This window comes from Rhodnius prolixus, unplaced genomic scaffold, assembly GCF_049639745.1.
Source record: "Rhodnius prolixus isolate KJV_2025 unplaced genomic scaffold, Rpr scaffold_2, whole genome shotgun sequence".
Taxonomy (NCBI): domain Eukaryota; kingdom Metazoa; phylum Arthropoda; class Insecta; order Hemiptera; family Reduviidae; genus Rhodnius; species Rhodnius prolixus.
The window spans coordinates 3,157,991-3,177,232 of NW_027411592.1; the positions used below are offsets into that span (position 1 = coordinate 3,157,991).

The following is a 19,242-nucleotide window of genomic DNA, read 5'->3' on the forward strand; positions in this document are numbered from 1 at the left end:
TAGCTCCCGTACTTACAGATAGACAGAGTTTCTTGGTTCAAGGATGCCGGGCAATGTTTGCTAGGCTTCAAGGATTAGCTGTGGCACAGAATGCAATCAAGACCCATGTGCAGTACTGTCTTGCAGTGTAAATGCACATATTTATCTTAATTCATTCCTAGGTAGTTAAGAAGTATCATTTTGACTGAAGAGGCTGCGTCAAACGATTTTCTCAAAAAAAGATCATACCCATGATCTAGGTTGGCTGTACATGTACGAGCAGCTTTTATCCCTGCATTTTGGGCAGGAAATGACGTATACAACTCTCGCGCGGAGTACTTCCGGTGAGATTTAATTTCTAATAACTTCTTCAACATTTCTTCTTATTAGAGTAAGAGAGGATAAAAAATTATAGGATCGAGCACTGGAACTTTCCAAATAACTGACTTTCCTTGGAGAAATGTTTCACTTAAAAGTAACCAACTTTGATGTGAGTGCCTATTTGGTTACGAACAATAACCTGATTCAGTTTTTTTCAGAAAATCTTGAATGGCCGAAAAAAACAAACCAATCTTGAATGACGAAAACACTTAGAATTGGCGAAATAAAATTGATTGGAATTGCGGAACTGGTCGGTGATCAAGTTTGCGTATATGAACTCCAGCTGGAGTACACTGGCCGGCTGTGGAACCTTGGATGAAATCAGTTTCCGTCACGTTTGTGATTTCATACGGCCAATTTCGCATGCTACGAATTAATTCAACGCTTATATCCGAAACATTTTTCAAGATTGATTTAATTTTATATGTACCCTACCGTTTAGAAATGTAAGTAATTTCAGTTCCACTTTCTCTGACACCTAGAAAGTGGTAGTATTATGATCGATTCAATATATATATTGTAGTATTGAATTTTAACCAGGATTGAAAGTTTTTTGTCGCATAATTTGTTGTGTGTGTGTACGTAGTGTTTGTCAAATGCGACAAAAACAAAAAGCTCTGAATTTCAAATTATAAATTTCGTTTTAATTAAAACTGTACTTTCCGGAACCATGTGATCCAAACTGACGAACCGCATTATTACTTATTACCTACCCAGATTTTGCACGATGACCCCCAAAGATTTCTTTTTAACTTTCTTAATAAATCCTGATTCTTACAGAAGCTAAATAATATTTATTTTTGCAACTTAGGCCGAGGAAAATGTTTTGAGAGGAGTTTCAGAAAACTATCACGTTAAGTTTTCCTCTTGAAAATGGATTAACGAAAAGGCCTGAAGGGAAAAATCCCCCACCCTTAGCAAATACTCGGCCCGGGAACTTCAACAAACATTTCTCTGCTAGAGAATGGTTGGATGGTGAGTGGGGTAATTTCAGTTGGTTAGAGGCATACAGGGCTCTCTATGCAGTGTACACCAAGAGTCTGGCGTATCTAGAGAGACTTGGAAGATCGCCTCCAGTAGTTCCAGGCTCCAGCGGATATATATTTACTTATACGCTTTAATTTAGCCTCCTTTATCTTCTCTGCTATCAGATATCCCCTTGTATCTTCTGTATGCACCTTAATCACATAAAACCAAAATCCTCCCTACGTACTATGTACTTACTCAATAAACACAACTCTACAGAATCCTGAAAGTTCTACGGTGCTTTTATTTGAAGAACAGTTTCTAAAGCGAGATTAAAATTTCAGCATTAATCAAACAGAAAAACAAGAACCTTTTCGTAAGCAATATATTTACACATCTTTTTGAAAGTTGTAATTAATATTGAAACGTAAGGTATTGTGTGTTGGTTTGACGTTCAGAAGTTTCGAGGTTCAAGTCTACCCCATTTCGAGCACGGTAGGCATAGTCCTTTTTCAAGACCGTGTGCGTTTAATTATTCTAAGAAAAGCAAGTTGTAATTTCCATTAATTTAAAAAAAAACGATTGGTCATAATTGAGTTGATGGCATACATATTTAGGAATAGTTAATGTGATTCTCACTTCTGGGCAAGCGATTTTTTTAAAAAAATATTTTAGGAAATTTGTGAGTAGTTTTGTGGGAAAACTCGAGGTCCTGGGTGAAGAACAGTCCTGATAGGTCCTTTGGGTACTCGAGGATCTGATTATGCATTCCTGCGTGTACAGTTATCGTAAGAGCTCTAGGTCCTTAGTGTTCTGAACTCCTGTGTTTACAGTTTTTAAGTGTGCAGATGATGTGGTTAGATGCAGATCCTGAATGTTTGTTCCTACTGGATCATTCACTTTGCATTTAAAAATATTTATTTTGATAGAAAGCAATTTGTGATCTTTTCTACGTTTGTTTTATTCTAATCCTTTTTCTAGTGTTTTCCATGAATTGAAAATTATCTACAGACTTGGCAACAATAACAAATACTACGTCACATTGGTGGAGATTGCTTCCAAAAGAAATTCTCCTGCATATCTTAGATATTTCTATATCTAGTTTGCTAGTTAGGGGCTTTAAACAGATACACAAACAGAGAAAAGAAGTTTTTAACTTTCACTATTACCGAGCTGGAAAGGAATCCTCCAGTTACAACTACCAACTGACACACACTCGATTTCCTCAAGGCCGAACACACTCTGTAACACCAGGAACTTGTCTGGCTCCGAATATTTTAATCAAATCAAATTGTTTTCATTACCACTCTAGAGTTCAGGCATTGTTTAATGTTTCCTTTTACTTTCCAAGGCATTTTATTGTATACATATTTTGTTATTTATTCAATTCTAAAAATTCTTTTGATATTCCGCTCCTTAACTTCTAAATTATTATTTCCGGTGAAAATTCACATTCGAAAATCTGCCCGATTGCATTACTTCCTCTTACAGTTTGTGAGAGAGAGAGAAAAATGAAAACCGTTACTATGCGCACTCACTAATCGCAAACAAGAAAAGAAGAGGAAGATGTGGAATGCATAGTTGTGCATGTCACCACTAGATGACCTTCAAGTCAACTTTCTCTCTCCGCCAGGACACTCCTGTCGGTAAATTATAACCTGCAACACACATCACAGTTATTGTTTTTGTATGTAACCATCTTATGTCACGTCTCCATTCAACCAAATGATTAATATTTTTATTTTTACTTCCCAATTAAGTTTGCTTTCATTGTTTTGTGCGAGTTTGATAACGTCTTCACTTTAAGAGATTTATCGCCATAGTGACTCCATTCTGATTTCATGATAATGTTATGTTCGTGCAGCCTATACGAGAAGGAATTATTTCATATCCGTTTTTTTTTTTTTTGTAGCACAATCATCTCACAGAAACATTATGTCGACTATTCCAGAACGTCCATGTTATAATTTGTTTTCATCAGGAAATTAGTTCAAATAAAGTATGAAAAGTGACACTACTGCCTCTTAGTATCGCTCTTTTTCCTTCATTAATACATTTTCTGGACTTGTGGAATTTGACTAAAAAAGGTTGATTACAAAATTAAATTCTAAACTATATATAATACAATGATAATATTGAAAGAAGTATGATGTAATAAAAAAAAACCCAACACCACTAAAATCAACGTTCTTTTAAAGAAAAAATTCTATCCAAGTACAGATGAAACTCATCCGGAAAAAACGAACTTTCGAACATTTCACATTACTTCAATTTTGTAAGAGAAGTGAACATTTCAAAGTCAAATGTTAAAGAAAATTCCAATATATTGGGAAATTATACAAGGAATCATGAAAGTAACTGGCTAGATTTGGGTTAATAAAATTTCCAAAGAGTTCCAATAGTGAATTGTGTGGTTATAAGTTTCAATTTAACTAGAAGAGGATTCATTCTAAAGGCTATATAGTAATAGAAAAATCTTATTAAAAAGACGCGAAATGTTTTTGAAAGGTCGTCCGATGAGAAGGCAATAATAATCTGTTGCGAAAGATCAGGTTATTTTCATTCTAAATAAAAAGTAATATTGTTGGTTTGCAATTGTTAGGGTGATAAAAATTCGATATTTTTAAGTAGTAAGGCCTCTAAGTTTAACTTTTACAATTTTTTATTGGTATTTGAAAAATATAATACCAGATTTTGGAATTTTTAAAAGAACCAATGGAGTAACTTAACAGAGATTAATTAAACGGAGTATAAACAAAAACATAGCTTCTGATTGGCTGTAACTTTCTTCAAACTACCGGCTCCATTATGGATATTATAAAGCTTTTTAAAAAGAAGAACGATGATAGAGGTACGATGATGGAGGGTAGAAAAGTTATTGACGAAATTAATTTTAAAAACTTGCAAACTTTAAATCCCTGTGCACTAAACTTGTGAAGTAAAATATTACTTTTAGCCTCAGATGTGGATGATTAATGAGCGAAGAACATTTCTGTTCTCTCTCTACAGCAGAGGGGTTGTGGACATGGCAGTTTAAAATCATCAAGTTTTGGCAGAACTTAATCTCATGTTGCCAGATATCAATCAATTTACTGAGAATTACCTTCAAAAACATGCTATACGCCTAGGTGGTACAGATAAATAAGCACGGGTAAAACGAGTAGTAAAGAAACGTATGACTTTACATGTATTAACTTTTCTCAAAGTCTTAGGGGAAGTGATTTGAACTTCTTCTGGACTAGGTGTCATTAGGAAAAGCTGTATGAAAACTCAACTCGCAGGTAATTATTTTCTTTTATTTTTACAAATATAACAGCTGACTTTAACTCTTTAATTTCATATTAATAAAAATGGTGCTGCCGCTCTCTTAGAACCCTTATAAAATCACCGGTCCTCTAATCACAAGTTTTAAATTCTAAGATAGCCAGAGTTCATGAAATCCTGTAGTATTTCACTACAGTATTTCAGCTCGTACAGTCGCATTTCCTGTGACTAATCTTCCAACTCGGAATTTTGGTGACACTATTCATACTCATAACAATTTTTGGATGGAACCATACCAAATATTCTAAAGTGCTACCTTTAAGAGAGCTCAAATTGCTCCTCCTATAAAAAAAATCCGCATAAATTTTCTTATTTTCGAAAAAAAAACTAAAAATCGTTTCGGTAATGGGCCACTTTTAAATGACTGACTATCTTATAGTTTCCTGACCGATCCACAGACAGACTCAAACAACTTCCTGTACAATTCGTAAAAATCACTTTTTTTTTGATTCTCAGGGAATTCAGTTTAATAATATGGGCACCCGTCCATTACTGAATGTTAAAAAGCTTCTTAGTATCTTAAAGAACCAGAAAGCGTCAGTTCATTGTTACTTGAATGCTGACTGTAGTGCCGGAAACATACAGGTAACTGTAGCTTCCACATTTGGTACATTTACCGTTACGTTTACACATGGATAGGACACATATCTAAGGGTAACCTTTATAATGGTTATAAAACTTAATAAATATGAGCTGAATACAAAGTAAATTTAATGTTTTTCTTCTGTATCGTTCAGTAAGTATCCAGTTTTCCCATTAAAACTTTGTGTTTGCAGGCAATCATTGCAGATGGAATCCTATTATGGCCAAAGGAAGTTCTATTCCAAAAACATTTTTTGAGGGTCAACAGCCCTCGTTACTGTTCTTCCATAAAACGAGCAACCTCTGATACATGGGGTCGTGTGGTAAATTGTGTGACCGGTTGTCCTTTATAGTTGGACTGTCGTGTAAGTCAGCTGGAGACGCGTGACTGAACCAAAGATATGATATTCAGGACGGTAAAGGTCAAATTGAACCGTGCCATTGGGACACTGCTATCTCCAAATGTATTGGGGCTAACTTGCTCCTCAAACCAATCTTCAATTTATTTCTTAAATTTTTCACCACTATGTATCAAATCATCAATTTAATGAAATCTTGTTGTAGATTGGGTTGTGAAATACGATCTAGTGTGGATATCCACACAAATTTGAATTACTACTGCCTCCAAGCTTTTAAGTCATGAATATTCTTCAATATTGGAATTTTCTTGCCGATATTATGCAGCTTAAAAAGCAATTACTTTGAAATAGCACTTCAGTAATTATATCAAAATTACAATTTTTGCATTAAGAAGAAGTCGTTTGAGTGATTAATTAGAATTTAATTTTGCAGTTGTTTGTAAACTTTCAAGTTAGGACTCGCGAATCCGGAAGCGGTTCTAAATGAAAGGATGCAACTAAAGGTATCATTAAAAACAATTCTTTTAATGTCTCAGTTACGTGTAAAATTTATTACTCGCCATTGTCGAGTGTTTCTTGACAATATTTAGCAACGCCTAATGGTAAATAGATGCACATATTATTTGCATATATGTGGATGACATTATGCAATAATTTTTGTGAAATATTCGATTATTTATTTATATTTTTTGCCAGTTCTAAAGAAATATTACATAAGTAGGACACATATCGATACATTCCCAATTGAATACATATATCGGACAGGTATTTTTTTTTATTTTGCAGAATTTAATGTGAGTCACAGAGGGCGTTACCTTGGCAACGTGTTCATTGTAAGAAGCAAAATCTGTTATGAACACCCAACTTCACTTTCTCTTTATTGAATTCTTTAGGTTTTTCTTCAAAGTGTAAGTTTTTTTACTAAATATTAACTGGCCTTTACCTTAGTAAAATGATTTTGGGGAAATCAATTCATTTCAGATCTTATCATTCCAGCATTGCTGTGGTAGATATTAGCTCCTAGATGGTAATGCCATTGAATCCCAAGAAATGCGTTTTCTTTTAAGAAAACAAACCGGTCAAACCCTACACACTGTGCCCATATTCAGTTTTCCGAGCAAACTTTCAAAAGAAAATTATATTATATCCAAGTATTTCGAAAAATATAAATATATATTTACATTTCGAAAAACTGAGAAGTAAATATTAGTAAAATTACCAATTCAGCTGAAAACTAGATTTCAAAAATTTGACAGATTGCCGTTGTTACTTTTTCTAAAAGCAAATTTGCTTGCTGTTCTAATTTTTAATCCCATTTGTTACATTTAGAATTCCATTATTAGTGTAGGTGTAATTTAACAACATAAAATGGACGTAAGGAAGTAATTGATCTATCTTTGTATAATTAAACTTCAGAAAAATAAATATATTTGAATTTAATCCAAATAGGAAGAAGTTGCGATGGAATACTAATTATATGTTTGGAAACTGTCCCAGGTTTTATGTATTTCATCATTAGCTATGACTACAAATTCTCTGTAGAACAGGACTGTGAATATTGTTAATGAATTTTCAGAAACAACCCTACAGTCGTAAATCAATTTATGATATATATTTCAAATTTCGTGAATCACTAATTATTGTTATATTTACATTGTTAGGAATATTAATTAGGTAGAAATGAAGTGGTGGGAGTTGTTCTGAACTTCCAACCAAGTGTAAGAGCTGGGAATGTTTCCCAACGAGAGGTTCCCACTAGAATAAATAATAAAGTGTGGGAACAAATCATATTAAAAAGTAGAAAAAAAAAATACCAAAATTAATATTTTATTAAAACATTACTTTCAATGTTTAGGCAAAAGTAGAATGAGAGAGCTGCACAAAAGGAAAGCAAAACATGGAATCTAATTATCTACGTTCAGCAAATAATAACATCAAGGTCGTCTCAGATTCAAACTTATTTTTCTGTGCAACTTTCTCCTGATGCTGTAAACAGTGAGTATTGTGGAATTTGTCGAAATTGTTTAAAATTAAATTTGAAATTAGAAATTGGTAAGTTTTAAGTTAATTTTGGAAGTGAGTTGTTTCGATTATGTGCGTTGTTACCAGAAAGCTTTTTATTTGGCCATGCGGCATATCCAAAGCGTTATGTCGTTGATCCGGGACACTGTCATAATACTTTTTTCTTTATTCTTACGAGCTTTGTTTTTTCAGGTTCGATTATCATGTTCAGTTCCCTGTAACTCTGCTTAAAGAACCAGCAAACCATGTTATAGATTTCTACAACTGATTCCCATGTGGTATCATTCAACCGCCTGATGGTCTTCCACACCCCTTGCTGGCCAATGTGCTGTGTTACAAAAAATAGTGCCAATCTAGCTTTGTATTATCTGGATCGAGGGGATTAAAAATTTAGTGTCGTTGAATTGATAATTATCAGTGCCCCATCCCTGAAAAAAAAAACAAACTATGCTAACTGCAAAACTAGCTTGGTTGCAGAGTCCCCTGGCCTAAACCAAAAATACTCACACATTCTTTAGCATTGTTCAATGCAAGAACCAACATGAATAATCAAGGGCAGACCTAAGATATATCTTTGCCGAATAACTTGGGCTGTTATATAATCATCAGTATGTCTTTTGCTACAAAAATTTCGTCTAGGTCTTTTAATTATTTGGTCTAAAACTTTTAGGTGGACTTACAAAACTTTTTTTGCAAAAAAATATTCAGTAATCTGTCATTCTGTCTGTAAACTGAAACTTTTTCAACTGCTCAACCGCTCTTCGACGATTCTTCAGCTGAAGCCCAATGTAGGAGTTGTTAGGAATAAATGTTTAGCTGATACGCTGATAAAAGAATCTCTCTGTATTTGCTGTACTCTCTATCTTGAAGATCAACTCCCTCGCAGTCAGGTACCAATCTTACTGGAATCTGTTAAGAAAAGTTAGAAGAAAAGAAAGGTAAAAAGGTAAGGGAATCCCCTACCATCAGGATAAGGTCTAAAGGTCAGCTAACTTAGTCCATGCTTAAAGAGATTCAAGTCAAGATAGCACAACACGTCCACTTCGTCGAACGATGCGAGATGGTCTGGTGAGGAAAAGTGTCAAGGAAGTTTTCATCTTCTAGTAGACCAAGAGGAAAGTTCTGTCACAAAGTCTTGGTAACGTTGCCCTAAACTTAGTGAGGAGAAGCCTCTCACCGTTTTTACGTTAGAAAAGACCAAGATTATGACCATTAGTTTTCCACTGGAAGTGAGTTTGGAGTGCCCTTGAGTAACGATAAGTAGGGCTTATATGAATTGATCCGTTTGTGAGACTAAAATCGTGAGAAATTCGAATTAGGAATTTGGTTTACGTGAAGGTTATGGTCAATATGGCTCCTGCAGTGTTCTGTGAAATTGAATTACTTCAAGTCCCATACCATTCGATAAAAGACAGTGGAGTTCATTTCAAAGTTTGGGATCAATTTCTTTCTGCTCCTCAAAGAAAAGAGAAATTTCACCTAATTTATTTCCACTTCATGCTAGCAATAAGTAAACAGCAAAAGGATTTAATTGAAAAAAAAAAATGAAACACGTAAGAAAAGATAGAACAAAAAAAAAAGTGAAATTATTCTATATTTTGATTTTTTTTTTTCTGTTTGGTTTTTTAAAGTTACTTTCATATTCTTGTTGCTGCAGGAGTTGGACGAAAGCGGAGTTGTGCTGGACGAGAATGAAGCAGTAGACCAGCCGCATGCTGAAAAGTAAGAGTGGAGATCAAAAGACTTGGAACAAACCGGTTTACAGGCGCAGATTCTAATAGGCTAGGAATTTCACTGATGCGCGCTCTTAAATTTACAACTCCTACCTTGAGCTTTGATTTTTGTTAAAAGGTGAATTTTTTGAAAAATGAAGGCAAGGTTAGTGATTCAAGATGTGGAAGTAACAAATATTTTTTTTTTTTAGATGGTGACAAAAATCATCCATCACGAAATGATAATGCTGAAAATTTTAGGTAGTTCCGCAGTGTTGGGAAATACCTTTGATTTTATCCGCCGGAGCACGCGTTTATTGTGTTCCTTGACCGGTGTCGGACTTTCGTCCATCATCAGATTAAATCAAAGAAATGAAATTTACGCAGATTTTATTAATTTCACTTTTCACTAAATGTTTCAGTATTCAGATATTCAGGAAACTTTGATTATGGGGACTTTAATGAATGCGGATTTGGCAGGCTTCTTTTTAAGAGTATCATTTTAGAAGAAGAACAATAAATATTTATTATAATAAATATATACAATACATGAAATAAATGTAGAAGTATAAATGTATACAAACATTTCAATCTTCTTAACTAAGTGAAGTAAGAGAAAAGTTAGGTGAGGAGGATTGGAATGCAGGGAAAAAAGGAGAGGAAAAACCTGCAGCTAGTGTAGAGAGTTAGAGTAGGATATGTTTTAGTCTTCTGTGTCTGTATGTTGTAGAAGGATCTGTAGAAGGAGGCTATGTCGCGGCATAGTGGATTGGGATGGCAGTCTAGGATGGAAAGGAGTTTGAGCAGACTATTTTGGATAAAGAAGTGTACGGGAGTAATGGACGTAGTCTCGTGGAGTGAGTCAATTCTAGTACGTCGTGGAGAGTCTGAGTATCATTTTAGTATAATGCACGGTCCTCTGCCTTACACGTTGTTGAGAAAATTTCGAATTTTAAGCAAATTTTCCGAAAGAAAGTAGGTTATTTCACTTTTCTGAGATTTTGATTGACAATGACTTCACCAATTTTCTCTAAACTTAGTTCTTTACCTTTTATTTGATTAAAGTCATATAATGAACGAAGATTTGAGGAATTAACAAAATATGAGCTCTTTTTATATCGCAGAATCGCTTCAGCTCTTACTGAAATAATTCTGTTTCAAAGAAACGGATTAATTTAATGGTACTTGAAAATATAATTTTGCAAAATGTGCAATGATTCTTATATCCCCGCCACCCTAGCAGAGTACTACTTATGCACCAGCCTAATCTGCTGATACCCGATGTTTTTTACTTTACCATGTATCCAATACCAGAAAGAGAGAGAGACAGACTGACAGATTATTTCAAAGAGACAGATCCTAAAGGCGTGTGTCTGTGAATGCGCACGCTAGTGTAGTGGGGCAGGTCTAGGCCGGGATTGCATAAGGTGTGTATTGGGCCGCGTGTCCACTATTGTGCGAATCAAGGTGTTCAGGAAATATTGTTCTTCAGAATTTTTATTTGTAATCCAAGTAAAAAAAACTGATCTGCAATTAATAACGGTAAAATTAAATATTTAAATTAATTTTACAGAATCAGCTACAGACAGAAAAGATAAAAAAACACAGCAATCTTATCTGAACACTCCCGACTTATTTTTACTAAAATTCCCAAGGTTATAATGGTACCACTTTTCTTTATAAGTACTCCGCTTTTTTGGGGGGAGAGTTTGATATATTTAATTCTAATTGAGCTGGTAAAACTGTACAATTCACTGAAATGGTACTTTAAACTTCCTCTTTGTTTTTGCTTTTTTGTTTAAATTCAAACAATAATGATAACTTTCTATTAGGAAGTGAATATCAACTGAATTTGTTTTCTAGAAATTTCCGAAAAACTTAAAAAAACAAATCGATTATTCTACAATAACTTCCGATGTGCTATTTTCTTCAAGCTCAGAATTTGGATAATTCGTTGTGGTGTTTGGGCTACACACCAGTATACAGTGGAGCACTAAAATCAACATCCCTCTCCCAGAACTGCCATCAAATAGAATTTATCTGAGAATAAAAAATGTTTTTTAAGAGAAATATAAAATTAGTACTATCAGCTGCTTTTCGTTTTTGAGTTGTGTGACGCAATGCACGTACACTAAAGAATTTTTAAAATCCACTTTTATGATGGAATTAGTGGCTGATTCTTGAAACACACTGTGGAAACTCGAAACTTCAAAGTCGACAGATCGCTGTGTTTCTACCAGATTCAAGATGTAAACTTAAAGATGGAAAAACTGGACTGCTAGCAATTTCCAACACATATGATATTCTTAATATAAAATAAATGTACGAACCGTAAAATATACTGAAACAAACTTTAGTAGACAGCTGAACTTCACTGATGCCTTAGAACCTCGTTTAAATGAACTCATCTGCAAACTAAAACCTAACATTCCTTCTGATTTCCTGATATTCAATAATTGAAAATCACAATTCAATGTAGTGTACTCGAAAGTTAGTTTAAAGAAAATGAATAGAACTATTTTCAAAAAATTGTTGTAAAAAACTAAAAATGTTTTTAGTTAAATGGTCTTAAGTTTTTTAAAAGAACATTTTGGAATTTATTTGGGTAGATAATTCTTGTTTATTTTAAACAATATTAAGACTCACATGATACTGTTGATTTAGGCCTGACAAAATGAGTTTAAAATAAAAGTAGATCTACAAATATGCAATTAGCACGATAGGTTCGTAGGAAATGGGCTAAGTTGTTTTTGAATAACCTCCCAAAAAAAACTGAAAAATCGATAGTACACTTTCGATTTACTTATTTGGTCGAAATGACACGTTAACCCAATATAGGTTTTTTTAAATTTAACGCGTTTTTTTTTTCTTGATCTGCTGACCATATAACACAGTGACCGTGAAAACTTAAATTCTACCCTATTACAAATACTTCTTCATCTTATGAGCGAGATAAGAGAAGTATAAAAAAAAAATCTGCAGTTTACCTTTAACCTTCGGTAGTTCTTACGAATGGGAGAGAAAGCAAAAACGCAAGGTCATTAAACGGTTGCACTGTACACCCAATGCATTTCACTAATATTGCACAAAAGTAGAGAAAAAACAAAATGTAGTGGCTATTTTAGCAGTATAGATTTTTATTATTATTATCGTTTTTATTAATACTACTATTATTTTATTTTTATTTAAATAGAGATTGGTCACTCTAATTTTCTTCAGTCTCTCTAGAAAAATGGCAACACTGACAACAGATTATCTTTTTTAATAGTAACTTCATTTTATTTTCTCTCGATTTACGTGCAGCTGAGTATGAGGAAGTATTGCGAGATATCGATTTTTAAAGTAAGCACATTTCTGAAAAGGTGTTTTTAGGAGAAATGAATTCAGTAAGTTCGAATTTAGATCTGTTTTTTTTTTTGGAGTATCTCTTTTGAGAAACGATGGATAATTAGCTATCCACTTCCTTAAATCGTAAGTATCTTTTTCCAGTTTTTTTGAAATTTCCATTTCAGCAATAATTGATGATTAATTTCATCTGAATAATACTAAGGATTGTGTATACTAAGAATGGTAAAACTAGTTGATATCTGAAACTATTTGAGAACCCACAGCAGCTCATCACATCCGGTGTCATTCCATGACGTATGCCCACACTTAAGGCTGCCACATTAGATCATTCAGGTTGCACTTTTATTAAGCCACTCCCCACTTGAATCAACAACCAGTCTGTGGAATTCACACAGATTCGGAGATAACAGTTACTAAGGTTAAGGACACTAAGTGTTTTGTAAAAATCCGGGTTGTAATAAATTTATACATAACAAAAGATTGTTTAAGTGTATAACACTAGTGACCCTCCAGAAGTAACCAAAATTTTAATGTGTTACCTGCTTCAAATGGCTTCAAAATTCTCATTTACTTAGTAATTATTAACCAAGGGATGTCTGAAGATCTTCCTAGGGAGGTCCTACAGCACAGAAAAACTTTGATCCCCAAACTCATTGAAGCGCGAAAAGAGGGCAAATACGCCGTAATTAAATATGACAAATTAGTTATAAGAGACGGCAATAACTCAGAGTACAGTATGGCACAAAGGCAAAAACGTCAACTCTCTACTACGCCTCCCGAGAACTTGGAGGAGAATAGGAAGCTAAAGGATACAGCAATAACTAAGAAAACAAAATCAGGAACAAAACCAAATCAGATTAAAGAGAAACTGCAGCAATTTAGTTATAGACCTCATGGCTCCTCTTCACCCAGTGTGCTCTCCGATCAATCAAACAGCGAGACTGACTCTACTGTGTCTAGTCATAAGAAATAGCAACTATTCGGGACGGAACGATATCTGCGAGTTTTGGCTTATAATATACATGGTCGGCGGAATAAGAAAAACAATTCAGATTTTATTTCAAATGTACAGCGATTTGACATCATTCTATTATTTGAAACGTTTGTGGAAGAAGAAATGATAAAAGACTATGAAAATACTTTTCAAGATTTTCAGCTATTTTGGGTACCAGCGACGAAAGAGCGCCTGCTTTGTTAACATGGTTTATGTTTAGTAAAATTTACTTTCTTATTAAAATATATAATATATATTATAAAATAAATAAATAAAAATACAATCATATTTAAATATTACTATATTACTAAATTCACTAAATTACTTCACTATATCTGAACAGACTCCCCTGACGGTCAGAGTACCATGTGGACGTCTTTATGGCTAAATATTCTAATTAAATTTTAATTACTTAAATTGAATAAAGTTTCTTTTTGTTTTATTATTATATGATTTATTAATTTGTGGATTAGGAATTCTATAATTTATACATATTTTTTAAAAAGAAATAATTATAAGTTATGTATCTTTTTAAATTGAATAAAGACTTATTTCATTTCATATTAACCAAGGGTATTAATAAGGTATTAACCTAGGAATCATCAAGAGTTCAATACCACTCTAGCTGGTAGCTTAGTGATTTAACTATAACCTTGATCGAGACAGAAATTAAGTCGTCATCATTAGGCAAGCATCACTTCAGTCTTCTTTTTTTTTAAATTTAAAAAAGCCAATTATGGAAGCACGAACCAGTTTGAATTAAATAGTATTTTCAACTTTTCGCGAATGATGGCAAGATTTTTGGAAGACAAGTTTTTTTTCCTAAATTACATGTGTTTTCAGAACCCGAATATAAAAAAAAGAAGAAATAATTTGAAGAATTACATGATTTTTCTCTCATTGGAACGCTCAAGGTTCTTCAAGCTTTAAAGACTTTGCCTCGACAAAAACTATACTTGAAGGAAACATGACGTATCAGATCAGCTTACCGGAAATCTTGAAAATCTAATTTCATGTAAAAACAAAATTTCAATCAAAAGTGTTGAAATAAAAATTTAAAAATCTTCGATTTTTATCCTTCGTAACAGGCATATTTCTTGAATCCCTGACCGGTCAGACTTCCATCCATTATCAGAGATAGTTAATCAGTTTAGAGTGTAGAGATTTCTACTTCACTTACGTCACCGTCTCGCACTGCACTTGCAGACAGTTTCGCAGTAAAATTTAGCACACATATAAACTTTATTACGATCCAAAAAAGTTACGTTTGTACATTACATTGAAATATAACCCACAATAAGGCAAGAAAGCTTACCCTCCTCCCACTCTTGTCCAGTGTGCAGCCCTACATTAAATGTCCTAAACACTTTGCAAATTTGAACTTATATAAAAAATTATATAAACTACAATGAAAAACGGCTAGTGGAAGGAATTGCACGAAAATCATCAGGAATCAGTTCAGAGAAAATTCACAAATAATGAAACACTTCATTCTGTTACACAGAGAATGTTACGGGATTGTTGTTTTCGCTAACCCCAAAATCGGATCCCAAACGCTAACCTAAATGGAGGGGGGAAATCATGCGAATCTTGATCGTTGAATTTGTTTTTTCCTCGCCACAGACTAAATTACCAAGAAACCTCAAGACGGGTACTATTGGTAAAAACATCTTTTGGAAATTTGACACAATTTCACTATAAACGCCTATTAATAAATAAAAAAAAAGGTAAGAAAATTGAATACAAATTGCCCAACTCCATACAGATAGAAAATTTTGATTTAATAAGAAAATTGAAGTAAATATACCGTTAAGTGCAGAATTTCAGTTGAAATATGTTACTTAAATCGCAGAGAAAGAGTGATTGCCAGTCTAGTCGATGAAAATATACCATATTGCTCCAGAGAGTGATTAATATATATATATATATATTTTCTAATTTTCTAATGTTTTTAATTTTATTCTTTAAAAATAATATTTAATACAAATTATTATTTTTTTAAAATATATTATTTTTAAGTTTTTTTCCAGAAAATTAGGTAGAGCAAATATGTTTTGCTTAACTGAAATATTTCAAAAAGGTTTTGTTTGCTCCCCTAACAACCTTTTTCAGTGGCATTCTTGTCGACAGGAACAGGAACGAGGCTTATATCAAGGTGATATTGGAAGGAAAAACGTGGTGTTAATTTTTTCACAACAAGGCCATGCATTTTCTTTACTTTAGCGTCAACTCTAAGTGATCAATTCGCGTAAAAAGCATCGGATTTGATTTCAGATAAACTGAAGATTTAAAATAAAAAAAAAACTAACTAACTAAAGTTGGTACTCACGTGTACAGAGTGGATCGTTGACTGTGTAGGTTCCTGGATTGTCCAGAACTTGACACTCCCACCTCAAGAACTGTAGAAACTTGGGACACCCCACTACTAAGACAGGCTCTAACCGGATAGTGGTAAAAGACTTTTTTAGTCTTTGAGTGTGTCTAAGAGAGAGGGTTTTTTGCCTACCCCCGGCCGCCTCCCAAACAGCAAAAGTGGACAAGGTTCCTCCACTGTCTTTGTTCGCCAGCGCTTCAGGTGTATATACTACTAAAGTGTTGGTGGGTGGGGAAGAAGTAGTGAAGGTAACTAATATCCTGAAGGATTGAAGTTTTCAGAATATTTTGCTTTAAAATTGGTTGCTGATTTTTGAAGATTTTCATCTGACTTTCTCCTAATTGGTAGGAGGAAGAGAAAGTATTGCGATGTTATTGAATTTGCAATTTACCGGAAATAACCTTAATGCGATCCTCTGTGTCAGAGGAAGTTGTTTTGTTTTATTTTAAAGCACTTCCGAGGAGGTCTAGCACCGTTATTCCTAAAGACGGTTATTGAATTTGTTAGGAAATTCATGTGGAAATAAAGACGATGAACTTAAAGAAGTTGAATTCATCTCCTTTAAAGAACTGTTTGTTTAACGAAGTTATGACTGTTGGCACCCCCGCAATCCTAAGGTAAAATCACTCTCTCTGCACCTCTCCTGGGTGGTGAAAGAATTCACCCATGCACTCTTGGGTATTCTAGGAGAAGAAATGGTAGCTGGGTGCCAACACAACACGCCCCTCTTTAAATGTTCTGAAGAAAACTCCCTCAAGAGTGAGTTCCAGGTGTACTATATGGTCATCCAAAACCTGGTGGCTACCTACGCGCTCTCTCCAGGATGCCTCAGATAAAGTGGAGAATCGCTAGATAATGATAACCACTTTCTGATGCAACTCACGACTTCTCCCTATACGGTGGCTCTCCCAGATTAAGAGAACCATGCTCTCCAGAGAGCAAATAGAAAGAGAGAAAAGCTATCAATCAGGGATAATCATTCCCTGGTGGTCCAGCACTCCTCCGAGCCACCACCACCTTAAAAACATTTCTGGAGAAACACAACTTTGAAAATTCAATACTCCTTTTTACTAAAAATTCAACTTTCTCTTTTATTTAGGCAAACAAGTACAACTATTTAAAGAAAAATAAATTTTGATTATTACCAATTCATTTAAAAAAAAAAAATTATTAAATTACAATTATATCGAATCGTGCAATAACAACTTTGGGTAGATAATATTATTGTCTAAATTAATCGATTATAAAAACAACAGTGTTGTTAATAGGCTACAACAATTTGTTGTTAACTAGAAAAATGTATAAACTAAGGTCACTTGCAGCCTCAGGGGCACCTCCAAATATATTATACAACAATAACTCACGAAAAAGTCGAAAAAGATGACGTAACTGTGTTCAGCTAAGACTAAAATATCAAAACAATTTTTCTTGCTTATGGAAAACCTCAAAGCTGCCATTTTTTGGTTGAAAATTCAAAATTTTACGAAACTAAAATGAAACTTAGAAATGAAGTCATTCAAGCAAGAAATGCGCTAAATCATTCTGGCCACATTTCAGAGATACGTACGTATAGACATTTGTGAAACCGTACGTATTATTACATGTTTAAGTTGGGTCTCCTAAATATTTTAGGAAAAATTATTTTTGATGAATTCTGGGTAATCTAAAAACTCAAGACTGTTTTACACTCCAGCTGCTAGGATTGAAGAAGTGGGTAGAGACTAGCTGTCAACTAACTTTGAGCCATTCATAAGTATTGGAAAGTTGTAACCTTATTTTTTGTACGGTCTAATTTTACTAGCTTAGTTCTAAATTGTAAGATTTGTAATTTTCGATTTGTTGCAGGAAGAAGGTCGTATAGGTTATCCCGTACCATGAGTTGGAGATTAGTCTTACTAATGATTAATTGCTGAAAAAAAAGAATTAACCAAAGTTTTCTCTCATTGATTCGAAATATAACAACTTTTTATTTCAACATTTAGTGGGAATTACTCGTAATCTGTACTCTCCAGATATGTGTGATTTCATAATTAAGGAGATCTTAATTACAGTGTTACAATATTTATTCTGTATGTTCACTTGAGATACCTGTAAAAGCAATACGAATGTCACGCACTATTCACTTAAATGTAACCATGTTAGCCAGAGTGATGTATAGTGAATATTAGTGATTGATTTCAAAAATTACGCTGGCTGCACATTTTCATTTTACCTATAAAAAAAAAAAATCACTGACAAAAAAGAGAGTAAATTTAGTCTCGTAAAGTGCACTGATAAGTTTTCCTGCCTTAAAAGGACCACAAAATGTGCATTTTCAGGTGAAAACAGTTTCGTAACAATTGCATGCCTTGCAGTTCTTCAGCTGAAGTTTTAGTAGAGAAAGTGAACGAAACACTCCCAATTGATTTTTATGGCTTAGTTTGATCCAAAACTGATGGCGGCGTGCAGTGGTAATGCAACAAGGAAGGGAGAAAGTGGCTTCAAGGTAAGGTCGACCTTGGACTAACGTTATGTGGCTGCGAAAGGGAAACCAAACTGGGCCGGTCTGCTTCCTAGAATGTGACCCCCCATAGCCAGGATCTGGGCTCGCCCCTCTCAAAAGAGGACCGCGCAGTTATCTATCTACACATACAAATCTAAATCTTAAAGAGTAAACACTCACATGACTCTATTTAACTGCATTTACTAAATTCTAATCAATATTTTTTTACTAATTACGTTGTAGCTACAATTTATTGTAAGTAAACAAGACTAGTTTACGTTGCCTGTAAGCTAAACGCCATTCTCTTTTCGGAAGTTTGTGTTCCGCAAATTACAGCTATAACCTCCTGAAGTCAAATTTAACAAGACAGGTTAAATGCAAAGTTATTTTTTTGTGAAAATATCAAAGAATTCGATAAGCTAGTCTATGAAGTTACAATGCCATCAATATGACAAAAACTGGAATTCACAAAAAGCACAAACTTGGTATTATATTATGTTTTTTATTTGTTATTGCTGCCGGAAGTGTGCTTTACTGATGCGTTTTTCTGGAAAATCCGGTTTGACAGTTTACAATGATTCTATTTACTCCGTACTTGGAAATGTTCTAGGGAAAACTGAGGGTAGTCTTTTCTCTAAACTTTTAGAGCCTAAAATGTTCTTTCAATGTAGGTCTTAGTAATTCTAGTGACAATTGCTAATATAGTCTCTTAATTGCTG

The 19,242-nt window shown here is 33.9% G+C and overlaps 3 protein-coding genes and 1 long non-coding RNA gene across 54 annotated transcripts in view; 2 read left to right on the top strand and 2 right to left on the bottom strand.

Annotated features, from left to right (window-relative positions):
* Nucleotides 1-13,836, top strand: part of LOC141450274 (uncharacterized) — a 33,538-nt gene extending 19,702 nt beyond the window's left edge. For 18 of the 50 annotated variants that reach the window (XM_074120526.1, XM_074120517.1, XM_074120523.1 and 15 more), the window contains 7 exons: nucleotides 519-806; nucleotides 3,239-5,949; nucleotides 6,025-6,094; nucleotides 6,378-6,499; nucleotides 7,447-7,586; nucleotides 9,271-9,464; nucleotides 9,538-13,836. In XM_074120526.1, the coding sequence (XP_073976627.1) occupies nucleotides 13,266-13,646 (381 nt within the window). In that variant the 5' untranslated portion in view covers nucleotides 519-806; nucleotides 3,239-5,949; nucleotides 6,025-6,094; ... (2 more) ...; nucleotides 9,271-9,464; nucleotides 9,538-13,265 and the 3' untranslated portion in view covers nucleotides 13,647-13,836. The remainder of the gene's footprint in view (nucleotides 1-518; nucleotides 807-3,238; nucleotides 5,950-6,024; nucleotides 6,095-6,377; nucleotides 6,500-7,446; nucleotides 7,587-9,270; nucleotides 9,465-9,537) is intronic. The other 32 variants (XM_074120539.1, XM_074120540.1, XM_074120566.1 and 29 more) reach the window with 16 other exon arrangements.
* Nucleotides 1-16,155, bottom strand: part of LOC141450264 (uncharacterized) — a 47,658-nt gene extending 31,503 nt beyond the window's left edge. For both annotated transcript variants that reach the window (XM_074120503.1, XM_074120502.1), the window contains exon 1: nucleotides 15,997-16,155. The gene's annotated coding sequence lies outside the window, so the exon portion shown is untranslated. The remainder of the gene's footprint in view (nucleotides 1-15,996) is intronic.
* Nucleotides 16,156-16,891: 736 nt separating this feature from the next.
* Nucleotides 16,892-18,228, top strand: LOC141450278 (uncharacterized). The gene is made up of 2 exons (XR_012455997.1): nucleotides 16,892-17,604; nucleotides 17,674-18,228. It is a non-coding gene; the product is annotated as an uncharacterized lncRNA (long non-coding RNA).
* The window catches only part of LOC141450261 (uncharacterized), a 63,762-nt gene continuing 62,556 nt past the window's right edge, over nucleotides 18,037-19,242 (bottom strand). The window contains exon 18 of the transcript XR_012455992.1: nucleotides 18,037-18,253. The gene's annotated coding sequence lies outside the window, so the exon portion shown is untranslated. The remainder of the gene's footprint in view (nucleotides 18,254-19,242) is intronic.